This window comes from Rhinatrema bivittatum, chromosome 9 (assembly GCF_901001135.1).
Source record: "Rhinatrema bivittatum chromosome 9, aRhiBiv1.1, whole genome shotgun sequence".
In the NCBI taxonomy this organism is placed as follows: Eukaryota; Metazoa; Chordata; class Amphibia; order Gymnophiona; family Rhinatrematidae; genus Rhinatrema; species Rhinatrema bivittatum.
Window position 1 is genome coordinate 221,299,778 of NC_042623.1, and position 17,824 is coordinate 221,317,601.

Consider the following 17,824-nt stretch of genomic DNA (forward strand, 5'->3'; position numbering starts at 1 on the left):
CTTCTCCTCCAGGCCTGGAGGACGATGGATCCATCGATGAAGCCCTCCTTACCATCAGGCCCTGTGGTTTTGAAGGGCCTATGAAGAGTGGGCCTCAGACGGCGGGGCGTAAGAGCCCCCAGCCTCCATCTGTGATGGACATGATTTTGCCGCATCGACATGGTTTAAAGCCGGATGCCCTTGGGGTCGCTTTCTTTGACATCACCTTCTTCAAAGTTTAAACAGTTGAGGAGAGTGCACACGGAAAGAAACAGACTGAGGAGATTCTGTTTCCTGCGCTGGAACTCATGCGCAGCCAGATAGAGCAAAGCTCTGACTTCTTCTTTGGAAACTCCGCCTCCCAGGCCCTGACTGACAGTTCCCATGACAGCATGGCTAAATCATCCTGCTATCGACGGGAATTGCAGGTGTAACTTTGTGCACATTAGTTTGTGTACATTATTCCAAATCCTGGAAGTCTGATAGGTGCTATATTTTTGTTTTGCACAGAATGCAGAGTGGCTTTTTTGAGTTTCCATTCCAGTTTCTGTTTCCATATTTATAATTTGTGGTCTTTCTGTACTTGGTGAAGGTTGATTCTATGTATGTGACCGAGGTGAAGTATTTTACTAGCATGTAGGCATTTATATCAATATTATTTGTGTTTTCTCAATAGAACATGCATTGGTGATAAAATTACTGTTTTTTTCATAAGGAGGGCTATTGCACCTGGTAGGAGAGAGTATTTATGCTGCTGTTATTGAGATGTCACCAGAAATATCTTTTTTTGTATAGTAAATTGAACGGGGAATGTCCTAGTTCTGCTCTGCACCCATTGTTGGAGGGTCGAGGGGGTTCCTGTGGAATGCAGATTGTTTGTTTACATTTAGCATGGTGATGGTCACATGTTCAGTGTGTCAAGCATGTGAGAACCATCTGTCAGGTGTGCCCCGACCGAAAAAAGGTTGAGAACCACTACATTAGAGGGCACTCCAGGCTGAGATGCCCAAATATGACAGGCAACACAGAGAAAGGTGCTTAGGTTTCTTGGTCACCGGCGCCATTAGTTCAGTACGCTTAACAGGCGACTGAATGTATGCATCCAGCCAATTTGCGCTGAAAAAATTTAAGCACACCAAATTAAAGTGCACAAGTCTATATGCCACAAAAACTAAGCACACGGACATCGTGCCAAACCTGGGCGCACAACAGATATGTTCCAGAATGTGCACACAGGTAGCATGCCCAAAAGAAACTGGGCACTCAATTCGGCACACAGTGCGACAAACTGTGAACACAGACGATCCTGTACAGTGCAACTAAACCTGCAGAAAAGTGCATGAAAATGCTGCTGCAGCCTAACACGCAGCGCACAGGAAAATTTCTAACAGCAGAGTCTAGCCCACCTAGGCTGCTCAACCCGCCAGGCTGCCCAGTTCCCTTTATCCCAATGGGAGCAAGAACGAACGTTGGAACAGTACGTCGAGCACAGAGACCAGAGGAAGTCCTACACAACCTCTCTAACTCCATCTCTGACTTTTTTTTTTTTTTTTAAACATAACTGAGCTCAACCCTTCCCGGCTGAGTACAGATACGGTCTCAGACTGCAGTGGGAGAGGGCATCTGCCATCACTGCCGCGCTCAGCTTCCTGAACCCGCTGCCTTTAAGCTGTATTATCAGCTAAGTCTACACCTGCTGAAAAACCAGCTACCGGACACCAAGGCACACAACTGAGTTACCATGGAAATCATCTCAGGAATTCTCAACTGGGGAGGGACCATTTGGTATCTCGCAGGAGAGCAGAGATTTTTTTTCTTTTCTTTATAAAATTCTACTAAAATCTGAAGCAATCCCCAGTAGGGAAATGCACATCCACCATCTGCTGGAGACGGAGCATACTGGCAGGCTGAAGTCAATGCAGGAGTATATATACTGTGACATCAGTTTGTTCCGTCTCCATCTGCTACACTAAGGAAAACGAAATTATCAGGTAAGTAATAATTTCTCCCTATTCTACGTGCCTAGGTTTGTGGCTGAAAATGAGCTTAATTCTGGATTTTAAGACATTCAGACTTGGATGTTGAAACCTAGCCAGCTAGCATTGAAAATCAGTGCTATCTAGCTAAGTCCTTCCAAAGAACAACCTTTCACCCCCCAAACCAATGATCCCTCCTCTCCCTTCCAGTGAGAAAACATACAGGTCTCTGCTGATACCCTCTCCCAGTCACTCGTCCAATGTCAAAATATATTGTGCACCCAATCCAGGGGCGGACTGAAGGAAAATAGAGGCCCGGGGGATTTTTCTCCATACTGGCCCATGGGTACTCAATTACATATACAATATAATTTACATATATATGTACACACCCCTATATTTCGGCATGGTCCTCCCGTATCAACACAGTACTATTTGCCAAAAAGAGGGGGCGGTCTTCTTTTAGCCGCAAAAAAAGAGCTAAGATTAACCCTACATTATACAAATTCAACTTCCAACCTTGAATTCTCCATATTTAAATCTAATCTTCTTCAAATCGGCCTTACCTACGCCCCTCCAGGGCTCCTTGAATCAGACCCGTCCCCTCTCATCAAGCTCATATCTAAATACATCAACACAGATGCCCCTGCTATAATCCTGGGAGACTTCAACCTGCACGTTGACAAGACTCCGCTCTCTTCTAATTGCGAAACATTTCTCACCACGCTCAGTTATATGGGATTCAAACAAATTATCAACGGCCCCACTCACAAAGCAGGACACACTTTGGATCTAATCTTCCTAAATGAAGGCCTCTCTCTCTCCTCAACTCCGACTTGCTCACCAGTCCCGTGGTCTGATCACAGAATGATCTCCACAGTCTTGAAAATAAATCAGTCCAATCCACAAACCTCTCATACAACCACGGTTCAATTTAGAAAACCGTGCAACACGGACAACCTCAGCCTCCAACTAACCAAAGAATTAGACCATCTTGACCTTTCAGATGCAGACGCAGCTACCTCCTCCTGGTTCAAGATCACTAATAAAGTAGCAGATCTAACGTGCCCATTAACTACTAAGTCTTTACGCTCCAACCCAGACAACAGGAATACCTGGTACACCCCAGAACTGAAAGCTCTCAAGCAAGAATTAAGAAGCAGAGAACACATTTGGCGAAAAAATCCCTCTCCAGAGAACGAAACTGTGTATAAATCCCTCATGCACCGCCACAGGATCTCTATCCTCAGAACTAAGAGAGACTTCTACACAGAGAAAATCCACCACTTCATCTTCGACTCTAAAGCATTATTCTCATATGTCTCGGCCCTCACCAAACCATCGCCCCCAACTATACCAGACGACCAAGCAGCCAGCAAGGCCACAGAGCTCGCCTCATACTTTGAGAAAAAAATCCTCAACCTAATATCACCGCTAACCACCACCAACTACGGTCAGCCTCCCCCCATTTATGCCAACTCTTTACAACATAGCACTAGCCTCGAAACGTTTGAAACCACTTCCCCTTTAGAGGTGGAAACCCTACTCAAGAAGATCAAACCCTCATCCCACCCAACGGACTCGATTCCTTCAAATCTTCTCATCTCCATCCCAAAAATCATTGCCAAGCCTATCGCAGAAATCAATAATTGTTCTCTAACACAAGACTCAGTGCCTGACGCCCTTAAACTCGCTATTCTCAAACCTCTTCTGAAAAAAACCTAACCTGTCACCGGCCGATCCGGCCAACTTCCGCCCTATAGCTAACCTTCCATTCCTCTCCAAACTCTTGGAAAAAATAGTCAATAAACAACTTTCGGATTACTTGGATGAAAACAAAATCCTTGCCCCAGCTCAGTTCGGCTTCCGTAAGTCCCTAAGTACTGAAGCCCTCTTAACTTCCCTCTCAGACACTATGCTCCTGAGTCTAGAGAAAAAACAACCCTGCCTTCTTGCTCTCCTTGACTTATCAGCCGCTTTCGACATGGTGAATCACTCAATCCTCGTTGATCGGCTAGCAGACATCGGCATCAAGGGCACCGCACTAAGTTGGTTCAAGTCTTTCCTCTGCAACAGATTCTACAAGGTCAAAATCAACAAGGAGGAATCCCATCCTGTTAGCTCAACCATGGGAGTCCCCCAATGTTCCTCTCTCTCTCCCAACTCTCTCAACATCTACCTTCTCCCTCTCTGCCAGCTCCTAATAAATCTAAAATTAACTCACTACATATCCGCCGACGAGTGTTTGTATTTAATACTAACTGAGTGTTTGTATTGAAACCCCCCCCCCCCAAAAAAAAAAAACCCAACCCAAAAAGTAGCCAGAAGCTAGAAATAAGCTAGGAGCAGTGTATACCCAAGTAAAAAAGTTACTCACCTTGGAAAGGTGTTGAGGTAGTGTGATTGGGTTTGAATAGGGACCAACATTTGTTACTCAAGAGAGCAGTGAGTCACTCAGGCTGACTAACTGAAGTTAGACTGTCATCATGGACAACCAATTGAACCTTAAAAAATTTGTCAATAACACCACAAAAGACTGTTTTTTCAAGCTACAAGTCCTAAAACGACTGAGACCCCTTCTACACTTTCAAGACTTCCGCTCTGTTCTTCAAACCATCATTTTTTCTAAAATAGATTACTGCAATTCGCTTCTGCTCGGCCTACCAGCCAACACCATCAAACCCCTGCAGATGCAGAACGCTACAGCAAGGATTTTAACCAAGACCAACAAAAGAGAGGACATTACACCCATTCTGTGTAACCTTCACTGGCTTCCAATCAAATTCTGTATCCAGTATAAAGTGCTAATGATTATACACAAAGCCATACACAACCTCACCCCAGCGGATCAAAATATCCCCCTTCGTCACCACAATTCCGCCAGGCCGATCAGATCTGCCTATAGAGACACACTTTACGCCCCCCCCCCCCCCCTATCAAATCCTCCTTATTGAAACGAGCTCTTTCCACAGCTGGCCCTTCGCATTGGAATGCTCTCCCGCCAACTTCTGGAAAGAAAGATCTTTGACAACCTTTAAAAAAGACTCAAAACCTGGCTATTCTCTCAAGCTTTTCAGTAAATTCATAGGATCAATCGGCCTTTCCCATTATAACAGGAATACCTTCTCAGTCAGGTTTTCCGAACTTTTAACCAGACCCTACCTCGCAGACAGGTCTTGCTTCTGTCAAGTTTTCAGTCACGTTTTCCATCAAGTTTTTCAGTCAAGATTTCAGTCAAGTTTTCCGAACTCTAAACCAGACCCTACCTCGTAGACAGGTCTTGCTTCTCACTTTTACCTCAGTCCATCAGCTCCTGGTCACTAAGGAGTAGTTTCCCTCATGACATTTTATTATCTTTCCTAGTTTTTGCCGGCTATATATCAGGAAGACCATAGTATTTATGTTAAATTTTATCCCAGTTACTGTAACCCTTGTTTGATGTAAGGCTTTCGTTTTATGCTTCCCTCGTTTCGCTGTAAACCGATATGATATGTATTGTTTGCACATGAATGTCGGTATATAAAAGCTGAAAAAATAAATAAATAAAACTCAAAGAATAACAACCCCACCTATGAAAAAGAATACCACAAATATTACACCAGAATCTAAAATATCAATACACCTCCTATCAGGAAATCAGAACAGGCCAAGCTACTACAGATCCCTACAGAGAAACCACATGCTAAAAAATGCTTCATCTGAGTTTTTGCATGCAGAACACAAACTCTCACCAAATACAGAATAAAGCCACATAAAGTATAAATAGAAATGTGCAGACAAAAACTGAACTGTAAAACGTATCATGCCAGACTCTATACAGTGCAACAATGGAAAAACAAAAATGTCACCATTCCTAATGAAACAATCAATAAAATCACAATATATAAATCATGAATCATAATTATAAAATCATACTAATAAAATAATTTCAAAACAGCTGATGAATAGAATATCCAATAATTAAAGACTCAAGCAAATTTTGAAACCTTTACCAAACACCAATAAAATATTTCAAACAGCAGACACATCACATACTACCCAATAATTAAAATGGTAGTCAATCAAGAAAAATGAACTTAAAAAGCCACCTTTACTTACCCTCTCCAGCAGTTCTCCTACGCCTTTCCCTTGCAGGCCACACCAGAAGCAGCAGTAGCTGCTGAAGCTGTCCTCACAGTCCTCTTCCTTAGGGACCACAACCAATCTCTTCTCTCTCACTCTCACACTCTCTCACACTCTCTCTCACACACACACACACACACCAGTCATCTCCCTGATCAGTCTCACACATACACACGTCACCTCTCTGGCCAGTCTCTCTCAATCACACAATGCTCTCGCTCCCTCTTACACACAAGCTCTCAATCACACACATGTTATATCTCACTTACAAACAGGCTCAATCACACACACGCCCTCTCTCACAGCCACAAGCCAGCCAAAAACATGCTCCATCTCTCTTGCACACACACATTGACACACAGAAGCACTCTCCCTGTCTCACATACACATTACACTCTCACAGAAGCACCTTGCTTTCAGACTTGCAGCATTTTTCACTTTTACTAAAAGTGAAAGTGATGATCCCAACCATTAAATAAGAAAACCACATTCCTATCAGAAGGGGAAATAACACCCTTCCTTCAGGTTCTGTCCTCCCAAGGGACAGCCACCCACACCGTACAGCTTCTCTTGTTTTACGCTTTCAGGCAATAAAGCAAGTGTCTTTCTTCAAACTATCAGTCATATGATTATTCATGTGGGAGATATGGAACCGAAAGACATCCTTAGTCAACTTTCCTTTTAAATGGGAAGATTCTAGTCTTATTTAAAAATATACATTTTCTAAAGGCTTAAAAAAAATAGCAAAACCATTTCAGATTGGAACTATTCTAGTCTTCATGCTTAAATTATGCTTAAAAAAACAAACCCAAACCCCACCTGGCATCAGTATCTTAAATTTGTGATTTTGCTGAGATGAACATTTTAAATAGTTTAATTTTTTTTTGCTTTAGTATTTGTCTCTACCCACTTTGCTAAATTTTATTTTCCAGAAGAGGAATGCTTAAAATTCAGTCATTTCATCTTTCATCCAACTTTTCAAAAGTTGCGCTACCAGCACAAAAGTTGAGGTATATGTATTATCACATTTCATTTTTTTTTTTTAAACTGGCAGATTCCTTTCTCACAAACATAACACACACACACAGAAGCACCGTTCCTTTCTCACATTTACACACACCCAGAAGCACCGTTCCTTTCTCACATTTACACACACCCACAAGCACCGTTCCTTTTTCACATACACACACACACAAGCACCGTTCCTTTTTCACATACACACACACACAAGCACCGTTCCTTTCTCACATAATCAATTTTCGAGAAGCATAATCTTCTCGAAAATTGACTATTGCAACACAATACTTCTCGGACTCTCTGAAGCCACCATCAGACCCCTTCAACTACTACAAAACGCCGCCGCAAGGTCAATAACAAACATAAAAAAATGCAACCACATCACTCCCACACTAAAAGAGCTTCACTGGCTTCCCATCAACCAAAGAATTCAGTACAAAACCCTCACCATCATCCATAAGAAGATAAACAACAATGATATGAATTGGTTAAACAATGCCATACTCCCTCATTCCACACATAGAAACCTCAGGTCCTCAAACACCGGACTCCTAGCTGTCCCAAACTCTAAAACAGCAAACCGCAAACGTGCCATATCTGTGGCAGGCCCCGCACTCTGGAACACGCTCCCACCCCCCCTCAGAAATGAACCCTCCACTCAAGTATTCAAAAAACAACTCAAAACCCGGCTCTTCAGAAAAGCCTTCCCACCAGATACTTAACTCACCACACAACCCTCCCTGAAAACTACTTCCCCTCTACAGCCACTCACAACCCCTCCCCTCCCCCTGCCTCACCCTCCTCCCTCTTACCCACATCCTCTCCTCTCACCCTCCCCTCCTCCAGAATCTCCACACATCTTTTTTCCAAAGAATCCCTTAGATAGTATCCTTTACAGCATCTCCGCAGTGCACTTTTAGAACTCTCCTGTAAATATCTCTTTCCTCGTCGTTAGCAGTTACCTTCTAACATTGTAAATAAGTAGATCGTGCTACTTAGTTAGCCATATGTTCAGTCAATTGTTCGTTCTCTTCAAATATCATGTATAGTCATTTGTTCGTTCCTTCCTGTTACCATGTTACAAACAGTTATGTTATAATGTAAATAAGCAGGTCATGTCTTATTTGTTTTAGTTATATGTAAACCGATGTGATATCTCGATCGAATGTCGGTATATAAAAGCAATAAATAAATAAACAAACAAACATATACACGCACACACACACAAAAGCACCGTTCCTTTCTCACATACACACAGAAGCACCCTTCCGATCTAAGGCCCCCAGCTGAACAGCAGGTCTCCGGTGGCGGTTAACATCACTGGTGTTCACTTCTTCGGGCCCTGCCTGCCTCAATTTTAATTTATTCGGCCCCTGCCGGCTTGGTCTCCGGCGGGGGCTGGCTGGGAGGCTCCCATCTTCATTTCTTCGGCCCCTGCCGGCTTGGTCTCCCGCGGGGGGCTGGCTGATCTTCTTTTCTTTGGCCTCTGCCGGCCTCTATTTTTATTTCTTCGGCCCCCACTGGCTTGGTCTCCGGCGGGGGCTGGCTGGGAGGCGCTGAGGCTGGGCTGAGGAAGAGCCACGCGGTCGAGACCACGTGACCAGCTAGATCAGCCCACTGGGGGAAGCCCGATCCCCCAATAGGCCAATCCGCCCCTGACCCAATCACCTCATACCCAAAATCACCCCAGAATTTCTAAAAGTTTTCAGTGCCAATTTGGCAAGATACATGTCTACATCTGGCATGTCCTACTCAACGAAGATGTTAATACATCCTGATCCAAGGATCACATTTGATGTTTCAAATGCCAATCAAGTGTTTACCAGGATGTTGTCCTTTCCTTCCAGGTAACATGGCTCCTTGAGTCATCCCATGACAGATGGCCCAATTGAAAGTCTCCTTACAGGAGGATGGAACCTTAAACAGAATATTAAAATCCTCATTTTTTGACAAGGACAATTTTGTTGCCTAATTTTTGAAAACTTGCTTTGAAGTGACCGGTCACAAAAGGCAAAATGTGAAATTAATTAAACCTGAAAATCAATGAGATAAAATTAAATAGAAGTCTTCCTCCTCAGAAAGTTCAAAAAATTTCAAACACATTTGGCCAAGGAGCCTGCTAGCAAAAAAAAAAAAAAAAAGGCACATGGGGAATCTAGACAGAGAAAAGAGAATTCTTCTTCAAAAGATTTTGGGTCCGCAACATAGGAAGACACTGATGATTTAAGTGGACAATAAAGGAATCAGGTAGGGAGAGATATGGGAACATAGCAGTATGGAGACTACTGCACATTAGCACAGAAAGGCTTCTGGCAGACTGCCTGTAGAATTGATAAGCACAGTCATTTTTCTTATGTTCTTATGTAGTCATGTAGCCCACTTGATTGACTACAGGAACTGCTTGTATTCAGAGAATTCTAGATTGCTTGTCAAGTGGTTTGTTGACCACTTTGCTAGACCTATCAGGGGACCCCCACACAAACAGATTTTCTTCCTGATTGGAGCAAGCATGCAGGCAACAGTACAGAAGAGGAATATGTCCAGCTAGAAAGTACAGGTAAATGTATTTTACATTATATTTTTCAGGATAAATGCTACTGTAAACAGTATGACAGAAGGTCTGCAACAACCATCATAAAACCTTATTTAGGCTCTAGCTTTCATCAGCAGTTAACAATATAACAAGCAGGTTTCACTAGCAGTGTGGCAGAAAACCAGTGTTAATCAAAAAGACTGACTGTTCACCAGTTTTTAACAGTAGGTAGTCACATGATCACCAAGCTAGACAGGGAGAATTGAGGCATTAGTGAATTGCCATAATGATCCCATCTTTCACATTTAGTTTGCTAATTCAGATATGGTCACTGTGAAACATTACCATCTGAAAGCTGTTTGATGGTTTATATGAAATTAGCTGATGATTTCAGTCCATTTCCACATGGACAGATGTACCACTAAAACTACCACTATCAGGGTGAAAAGGCATTGAGACACTAAATTAAATTCTCACTCTAAGAATCAGTCTTACAGTGGAATGATGAATCTAGGGGTAAGAGTCAGATGTATTAAACTTTTTTCCTATAGAAATAAAGGGGGCAGTTTTTAAACTGGCCACAGGATATGCTGGCCCCTGCTAGTCTATAAGCTATTTTTCAAAGGCAAATTTCCCGCTGAAAATTTGGGCTGACAGGAGAATGCATGAACTTTGTGCCTGCTTTGAACCAAGGTGCTTAAGTACAAAATGAAATCACCTCGGGTATTTTCCTTGCCCGACTTAATAAACTGATCTTCCACTCCCAAGACTTTTACCCACACTAGTTCTGGGGAAGAGAAGCAATTTTGAAACCAGCTTTTTATGCAAATTAGTGTTTACCCAGAAAGTTCCAAAAATTCTCCTCAAGCTGGGGAAAAATTCTTTAGCACATCGTGCCCTAAAGTTGCAGAATTTTACTCAGATGCAGTTTGCCTCCCTAAAATATTTTTGTGAATAATCCCCATTTATAAATGGAACATAAAATAACTACTACTAACCTCTCCAGACGGATTTGGTATCCTGTGCTGTTTCCATTGCCACAGACTTCTCCCCTTTCTGCTGCTACTCGCTCTGCTACCTTGGTACCAAAAAAAATAATTGCATTAAGATTAATAGCATATTTCCATGACAATACCATGCAGGTCATAAGTAATGAAGGAAAGCACTGTAAAACCTTAAACAAGACTTACTGAAATAGCACTGATCCTCCTTGGTTGAGTACACACTATACGGCAGGCAGAACCTTCTCCCCTTCCAATATAATCATCCAAAATGAACTGAGTAACTTGTGTAGTCTTCCCACAACCAGTCTCGCCACTTATGACAACTACTTGATTTTTATTTATCAAATTTACTAGTTCCTATTAAAGCAAGAATATAAAGTTTATTAGCACCAACTTGGAAGTACTGGAAACTGCTCTATGCTACTAAATAAAACACTGCTTGTCAGCTACAAAATCATCATGGAAGAATGGGAGGATGACGTTTTGGTCAAGATGGCTTAGAATTATAAAGCAGAAAGGAAAATTGGTTCTTACCTGCTAATTTTGTTCCTGTAATACCACAGATCAGTCCAGACAAGTGGGTTTATTCATCCTTACCAGCAGCTGGAGGCAGAGGACAAAAATTTGGGCACTGCTACATATCTGACTGTGCCACCTGCAGTCCCTCAGTATTGACCTGTACCCAAGCCAAGATAATTTAACAATAGGGCAAACTGGATAAGCACCAGCCACAGTCAATAGAGAAGCTCCAGAACATTGAAACAAATTCATGGATATGAAAAACATCTTCATAAGAACATAAGAAATTGCCATGCTGGGTCAGACCAAGGGTCCATGAAGCCCAGCATCCTGTTTCCAACAGAGGCCAAACCAGGTCACAAGAACCTGGCAATTACCCAAACACTAAGAAGATCCCATGCTACTGATGCAATTAATAGCCGTTAATAGACTTCTCCTCCAAGAACTTATCCAAACCTTTTTTGAACCCAGCTACACTAACTGCCCTAACAACATCCTCTGGCAACAAATTCCTGAGCTTTATTGTGCGTTGAATGAAAAAGAATTTTCTCCAATTAGTCTTAAATGTGCTACTTGCTAACTTCATGGAATGCCCCCTAGTCCTTCTATTATTCGAAAGTGTAAATAGCCGATTCACATCTACTCGTTCAAGACCTCTCATGATCTTAAAGACCTCTATCATATCCCCCCTCAGCAGTCTCTTCTCCAAGCTGAGCAGCCCTAACCTCTTCAACCTTTCTTCATAGGAGAGATGTTCCATCCCCTTTATCATTTTGGTTTCCCTTCTCTGTACCGTCTCCATCACAACTATATCTTTTTTGAGATGCAGTGACCAGAATTGTACACAGTATTCAAGGTGCGGTCTTCACCATGGAGTGATATAGAGGCATTATGACATTTTCTGTTTTATTCACCATTCCCTTCCTAATAATTCCTAACATTCTGTTTGCTTTTTTTGACTGCTGCAGCACACTGAGCCGACGATTTTAAAGTATTATCCACTATGATGCCTAGATCTTTTTCCTGGGTGGTAGCTCCTAATATGGAACCTAACGCCGTGTAACTACAGCAAGGGTTATTTTTCCCTATATGCAACACCTTGCACTTGTCCACATTAAATTTCATCTGCCATTTGGCAGTCTTGCAAGGTCCTCCATTAATGTATTACAATCTGCTTGTGATTTAACTACTCTGAATAATTTTGTGTCATCCACAAATTTGATAACCTCACTCATTGTATTCCTTTCCAGATCATTTATATATATACAAGCCATTAAGCCTGTTAAAACGGGCTACATCCCCTACCTCCCTCCCTTCACACTCACCCACTCCTCCCCACCCTCCCTCTCCTCTCACTCAGTCCCTCCCTCCCACTCAGTCTCACTCACTCCCTCCCCCCTCTCTCCCTCCCACTCACACTCAGTCCCACTCCCTCCCTCCTCTCCCTCAGTCCCACTCCCTCCCTCCTCTCCCTGTCCCACTCCCTCCCTCCCCCCCACTCAGTCCCACTCCTCCCTCCCCCCTCACTCCAGTCCCCCTCTCCCTCACTCAGTCCCCTCCCCCCCTCCCCTCTCACTCAGTCCCACTCCTCCCCCCCTCACTCAGTCCCCCTCCCTCCCTCCCACTCAGTCCCACTCCCTCCTCCCCCCTCTCACTCAGTCCCTCCCTCCCTCCCACTCAGTCCCACTCCCTCCCTCCCTCTCCACTCATCCCCACTCCCTCCCTCCCTCCCTCTCAGTCCCACTCCCTCCCTCCCTCCCTCTCCCCTCCCTCCCTCCCTCTCAGTCCCACTCCCTCTCTCTCCTCCCCTCTCACTCAGTCCCTCCCTCTCTCTCTCCTCCCTCACTGCTGCCGCCTGTCTTCGCCGCCGCGGCCCTGTCTCTCACCTCTCCCTCATTCTCCCTCTCCCCCTTCCACTTACTCACATCCCTGACTCTCACCTCTCCCTCATTCTCACTCTCCCCTCACTCTTCCCCATCCCCTACCTCTCTCCCACACACTCACCCACTCCTCCCTCCCTCCCCCTCACTCAGTCCCTCCCTCCCTCTCTCTCTCGCCTCCCGCCGCCGCCGCCCGCTGCCGGTACCGCCGCCATGTTTTTGTTTTTTTTTACGCTACCTAAGACAGACGTGCTCGCCCGCACATGCGCAGTAGAGCTGCTCTCTACTGCGCATTTGCGGCACGTCGGTCAAGCGTCGTTTATCTAGTTAGATATATATTGAAAAGCACTGGTCCAAGTATAGGTCCCTCAGGCACTCCACTGTTTACCTTTTTCCACTGAGAAAATTGACCATTTAATCCTACTCTGTTTCCTGTCTTTTAACCAGTTTGTAATCCACAAAAGGACATCGCCTCCTATCCCATGACTTTTTAGTTTTTTTAGAAGCCTGTCATGAGGGTCTTTATCAAACACCTTCTGAAAATCCAAATACACTACATCTACTGGTTCACCTTTATCCACATGTTTATTAACCCCTTCAAAAAATCCATGTTGACTGTGTTCCATTAAACCATGTCTTTCTATATGCTCTACGATTTTGATCTTAAGAATAGTTTCCACTATTTTTCCAGGCACTGAAGTCAGGCTCACTGGTCTATAGTTACCCGGTTCGCCCCTGGAGCCTTTTTTAAATTTTGGGGTTACATTGGCCACCCTCCAGTCTTCAGGTACAATGGATGATTTTAATGATAGGTTGCAAATTTTAACTAATAGATCAGAAATTTCATTTTTTACTTCCTTCGTATGAGTCTAAAGGCCCAGCAGCAGAACAAGCAGTCTTTCGGCAGAGATCCCAAGGGTGGGCCTCTGGACTGATCTGTGGTATTACAGGAATGAAGATTAGCAGCTAAGAACCAATTTTTCTTTCATAAACATACCCAGATCAGTCCAGACAAGTGGGATGTACCAAACCCCCCTAGGAACCCGAAAGACCCGCTCTCAGCACACTCTCACCAAAAGGAGTCATCCCTGGAGCGTGCACATCCAAACAGTAATGCTTGGTGAAAGCGTGGAGCGAGGACCAAACCACGGCCCAACATATCTCCTGAGGAGACACCAGATGACACAGCCCATGATGCTGCCTGAGAGCGAGTGGAATGAGCCTTATGTCCCACCGGTACTGTGCAGTCCTTAGAAACATAGGCCGAGCAAATCATTTCTTTCAACCAGCGAGTTAAGGAAGCTTTAGACACTTTCTCTCCCTTTTTGGGTCCCCTGAATAGCACAAAAAGATGATCTGATCGACGGAAGGCGCTGGTGACCTTCAAATAACACAACAGGGCGCGTCGCATATCCAAAAGATGGAGAGACCGTTGCATAGAGGAATCACAGGACCAGTCCAGAAGAGCAAGTTTGCTTACCGTAAACGGTGTTTCTGTAGATAGCAGATGAATTAGCCATGCTGTCTGGGATGTCATCTGTCCTGTAGGTGGTGGAGATCTCAAAGTAAAGATCTGAGTCTTGGTGTAGTGTGTGCCTGCTTGGAACCTCTCCCGCTTCCCTTTGTCTCCTCAGTCCGTGACTAAGCAGATGAAAAAGTAGCAAGAACTGTCTGGGGAGGCGGGAGGGTCAGCATGCTAATTCATCTATCTATGGAAAATACCGTTTACGGAAAGCAAACTTGCTCTTTTCCCGTAGATAAGCAGCATGAATTAGCCATGCTATCTGGGAGTCCCCCAGCTGGTGGCTTGAGCGACACGTTTTTGATCATGTCTGTGATGAGTTTCATTATGCATTCAAGACAGTGGAGAAAGCATGCGGACAGTTCCTTGTTTGGTTCTTTCCATTAGGAAGTGCCCATTTCGAGAATCTTTGTGCCCATGTTAGCATCGGCTGCTGTGAGCTTGTCCAAGCAGTAGTAGGTGGTGAATGTATGTAGCGAGGACCAGGTTTCAGCCTTACAAATGTCAAGAATGGGCACGTCATGCAGGTGGGCTATAGAAGCCGCCATAGCACGGACCTGGTGTGCATTAGGTGATGATGCTAAGGACTCTGAGCATTTCTGGTAGCAGAATCATATGCAGTTTGGGATCCAAGTTGACAGGGTTCTCTTGGAAACAATTAGTCCTGGAGCATTAGAGTTAAAAGAGATGAATTGCTGCGATACTCTGTTATTGGAGGCTGTGCTTTGTTCATAGTAAGCGAGTGCCCGCTTACAATCCAGTGTGTGTAGTCTAAGTTCTGCGGCATTGCTATGAGACTTAGGGCAGAAGGTTGGAAGAGTGAAAGACTGGTTGAGGTGGAAAGATGAAACCACCTTAGGGAGGAATGTGGGATGCGTACGTAACGTGACCTTGTCATGATAGAATTCCAGATATGGAGAATAGTGTACCAGGGATTGTAACTCACTGACACGTCTCGCAGAGGTAAGTACTACTAGAAAGAGTACTTTCCAGGAAAGAAATCTGGGATGACAAGTATCCATAGGCTCGAAGGGTGGTAACATGAGTTGTTCTAGCACAATATTCATATCCCAAGGTACAGGGGGCTTCTGGATCGGTGGGCGTAGACATAGCACACCTTTCATAAATCTTGAAATGAGGGGGTGAGAGGATATCGGTGTGTCATTGTGCAGAGAGGAATACGCTGCTTTGGCACTTAGGTGGACTCTCAGGCTAGCCCTTTTTGGTAGAGAAAATGAAGGTATGGCAATAGTCGTTCTGGAGTACAGGTGAGTGGATCTATTCCGCTGTCCGAGGACCAAGAGGCAAACCGTGCCCATTTCCGTCTAATTTATTCTCGTGGAGGGCTTTCTAGAAGGGATCTGAATATCTTGGAGATGAGGTGACAGGTCTAGGCTTTGGATTACCAGCTTTTTAATCTCCACGCTGTGAGATTCAGAGAGGAATGGAGTGGATGCAGGAGGGAGCCTCTTTCTTGGGTGAGGAGGTGAGGGTTGCTTCCCAGGGGAATTGGTCAGTCTACAGATAGTCGAATCAGGTAGTACCATGGCAGTCTGGGCCACGCTGGAGTGATTAGAATGAGATCTGCACTGTCTGTGATACACTTGTGGATCATGCGAGGTATCAGTAGTATTGGGGGAAAGGCATACAGCAGACCGTCAGTCCAGTCTATGAGAAGTATGTCCTGTGCTAGTCTCAGGGAGCTTGGATATACAGAGCAGAAAGTCTGAACCTTGCAGTTGCGCTCCGTAGCGAAGAGGTCAATGCAGGGTCAGATTTCCCATAAGGCCAACCTAGGCCTTGGCCTAGGGTGCAGCAGTCAGGCGGGCATATATACAGCAGGAATAACAATCAAACATTTACAAATTTTTCAGTATTATTTTGAAAAGGCCATATAAAATGCTGTTTTTTAAATTTACATCCATATACTTTAAATAAGTTTAGCAGTACATTTACGTTGCCCATCTCTACAGTTTGCGCTGTCTTGCTCAGTCACAGGCAAACAGCATTTGCTATTTCTCTCTCACACACTCAGCGTAAACCACGTGTTAAAGGAAAATTCCAGATTTGGCGTTACAATAATGATTCCAAGTGATTCATTACGCTCATATCGCTTGTCTTCTACATATCTACTGATGATAGGTACGTAAAATATATCGTTACTACTTTTATATACTGTTTTGTTAACTCAGGGCTTAAAGCCATAAGCAGAAAAAGTTGACTGGGGTGTTCGCCAAATTATAAGGGGGCTGAGATTTTTTATTACAAAACATGAAACATACACAACTTATGGCTTGTTTATGCAGCATCATTTAATGTGGTGTAATGTAAGTGTTGCGCTCCTGCTCGCGGGCCACTGCCAACCGACCCCCTTCTTCTCGTGGGCAGGAGGCCGCCATCTTGCTGCCACCAGATTCCTCTTCACCGCGGCAGGAGCTGCAGACTTCAGCTCCTTCTTCGCGGCCTGGAGCCGCCGATGTCACCGCCGCTCCGCAGCCTGGAGGGGCCTTCACCCCCGGTCTCGCCGCGGCAAGGCGCCGCCTCCAGCGGCCTCCCCGCGGCTCAGATGCCGCCTCCAGCGTCGGGGCCTGTCCTGAGGCCCACCTCAGCTCCTGCTCTCCTCAGCGGCAGGACGCCTCTGTTCAGGGTCCTGCATACTTCCCCTAAGGGGCGAAGCCGCGTCTACTAGTCCAGCCCTATAAAAAGGCTTCTCGCTCATTTCTTCTTTGCCTTGGCAAGGAGCCAGTCCTCCTGGGAGTTTCTCCTCCTTTGGACTTCTCTGCGTCCTGCTCCTGCCCAGCATCTTCGTTCCTGAGATCTCCTGATGTCAGAGTCCTGAGTAGCCCGTGCCTCCGGAGGTTCCTTATTTTTAAAGTCCGAGTTCCGGGTTCAGAGTTCCATGTTTTAATTCTAAGACTGTTCTTATTGACTCCAGAGGATCCGAGGGGTTACTTCATTCCTGACCTGTGTCTGTGTCCAGAGCTTGCCCGCTCCTCTCATGGTCCACGACCAGCCGTCCAGCTGTGTAGGGCGCGTAGAGGACAGTGTGGCCCGTGACCAGTCTACGGGCTGTGTAGGGTGCCTGAGGGACCTTGCTCGCCATGTCTTATCTTCTCATCTTCACTTCCAGTCTCTCCCAGATGAGGTTCCGTCTCACCGAAAGGGTACACCCCACTTGTTCCGCAATGGGGAGTGCCCCCTAGCGCTCCCTCCTTTGGATCCAGAACAGTAAGTTTGACACAAAATGCAAAACATTTCAATGAAATTCTATA

At 44.8% G+C, this 17,824-nt stretch overlaps 1 protein-coding gene across 3 annotated transcripts in view; it reads right to left on the bottom strand.

Annotated features, from left to right (window-relative positions):
* Positions 1-17,824, bottom strand: part of DHX36 (DEAH-box helicase 36) — a 518,365-nt gene that overhangs the window by 470,249 nt on the left and 30,292 nt on the right. For all 3 annotated transcript variants that reach the window (XM_029615334.1, XM_029615333.1, XM_029615335.1), the window contains exons 5-6: positions 10,818-10,988; positions 10,626-10,705 (exon numbers count right to left, since the gene is read on the bottom strand). In XM_029615334.1, coding sequence (XP_029471194.1) covers positions 10,626-10,705; positions 10,818-10,988 — 251 coding nt within the window. The remainder of the gene's footprint in view (positions 1-10,625; positions 10,706-10,817; positions 10,989-17,824) is intronic.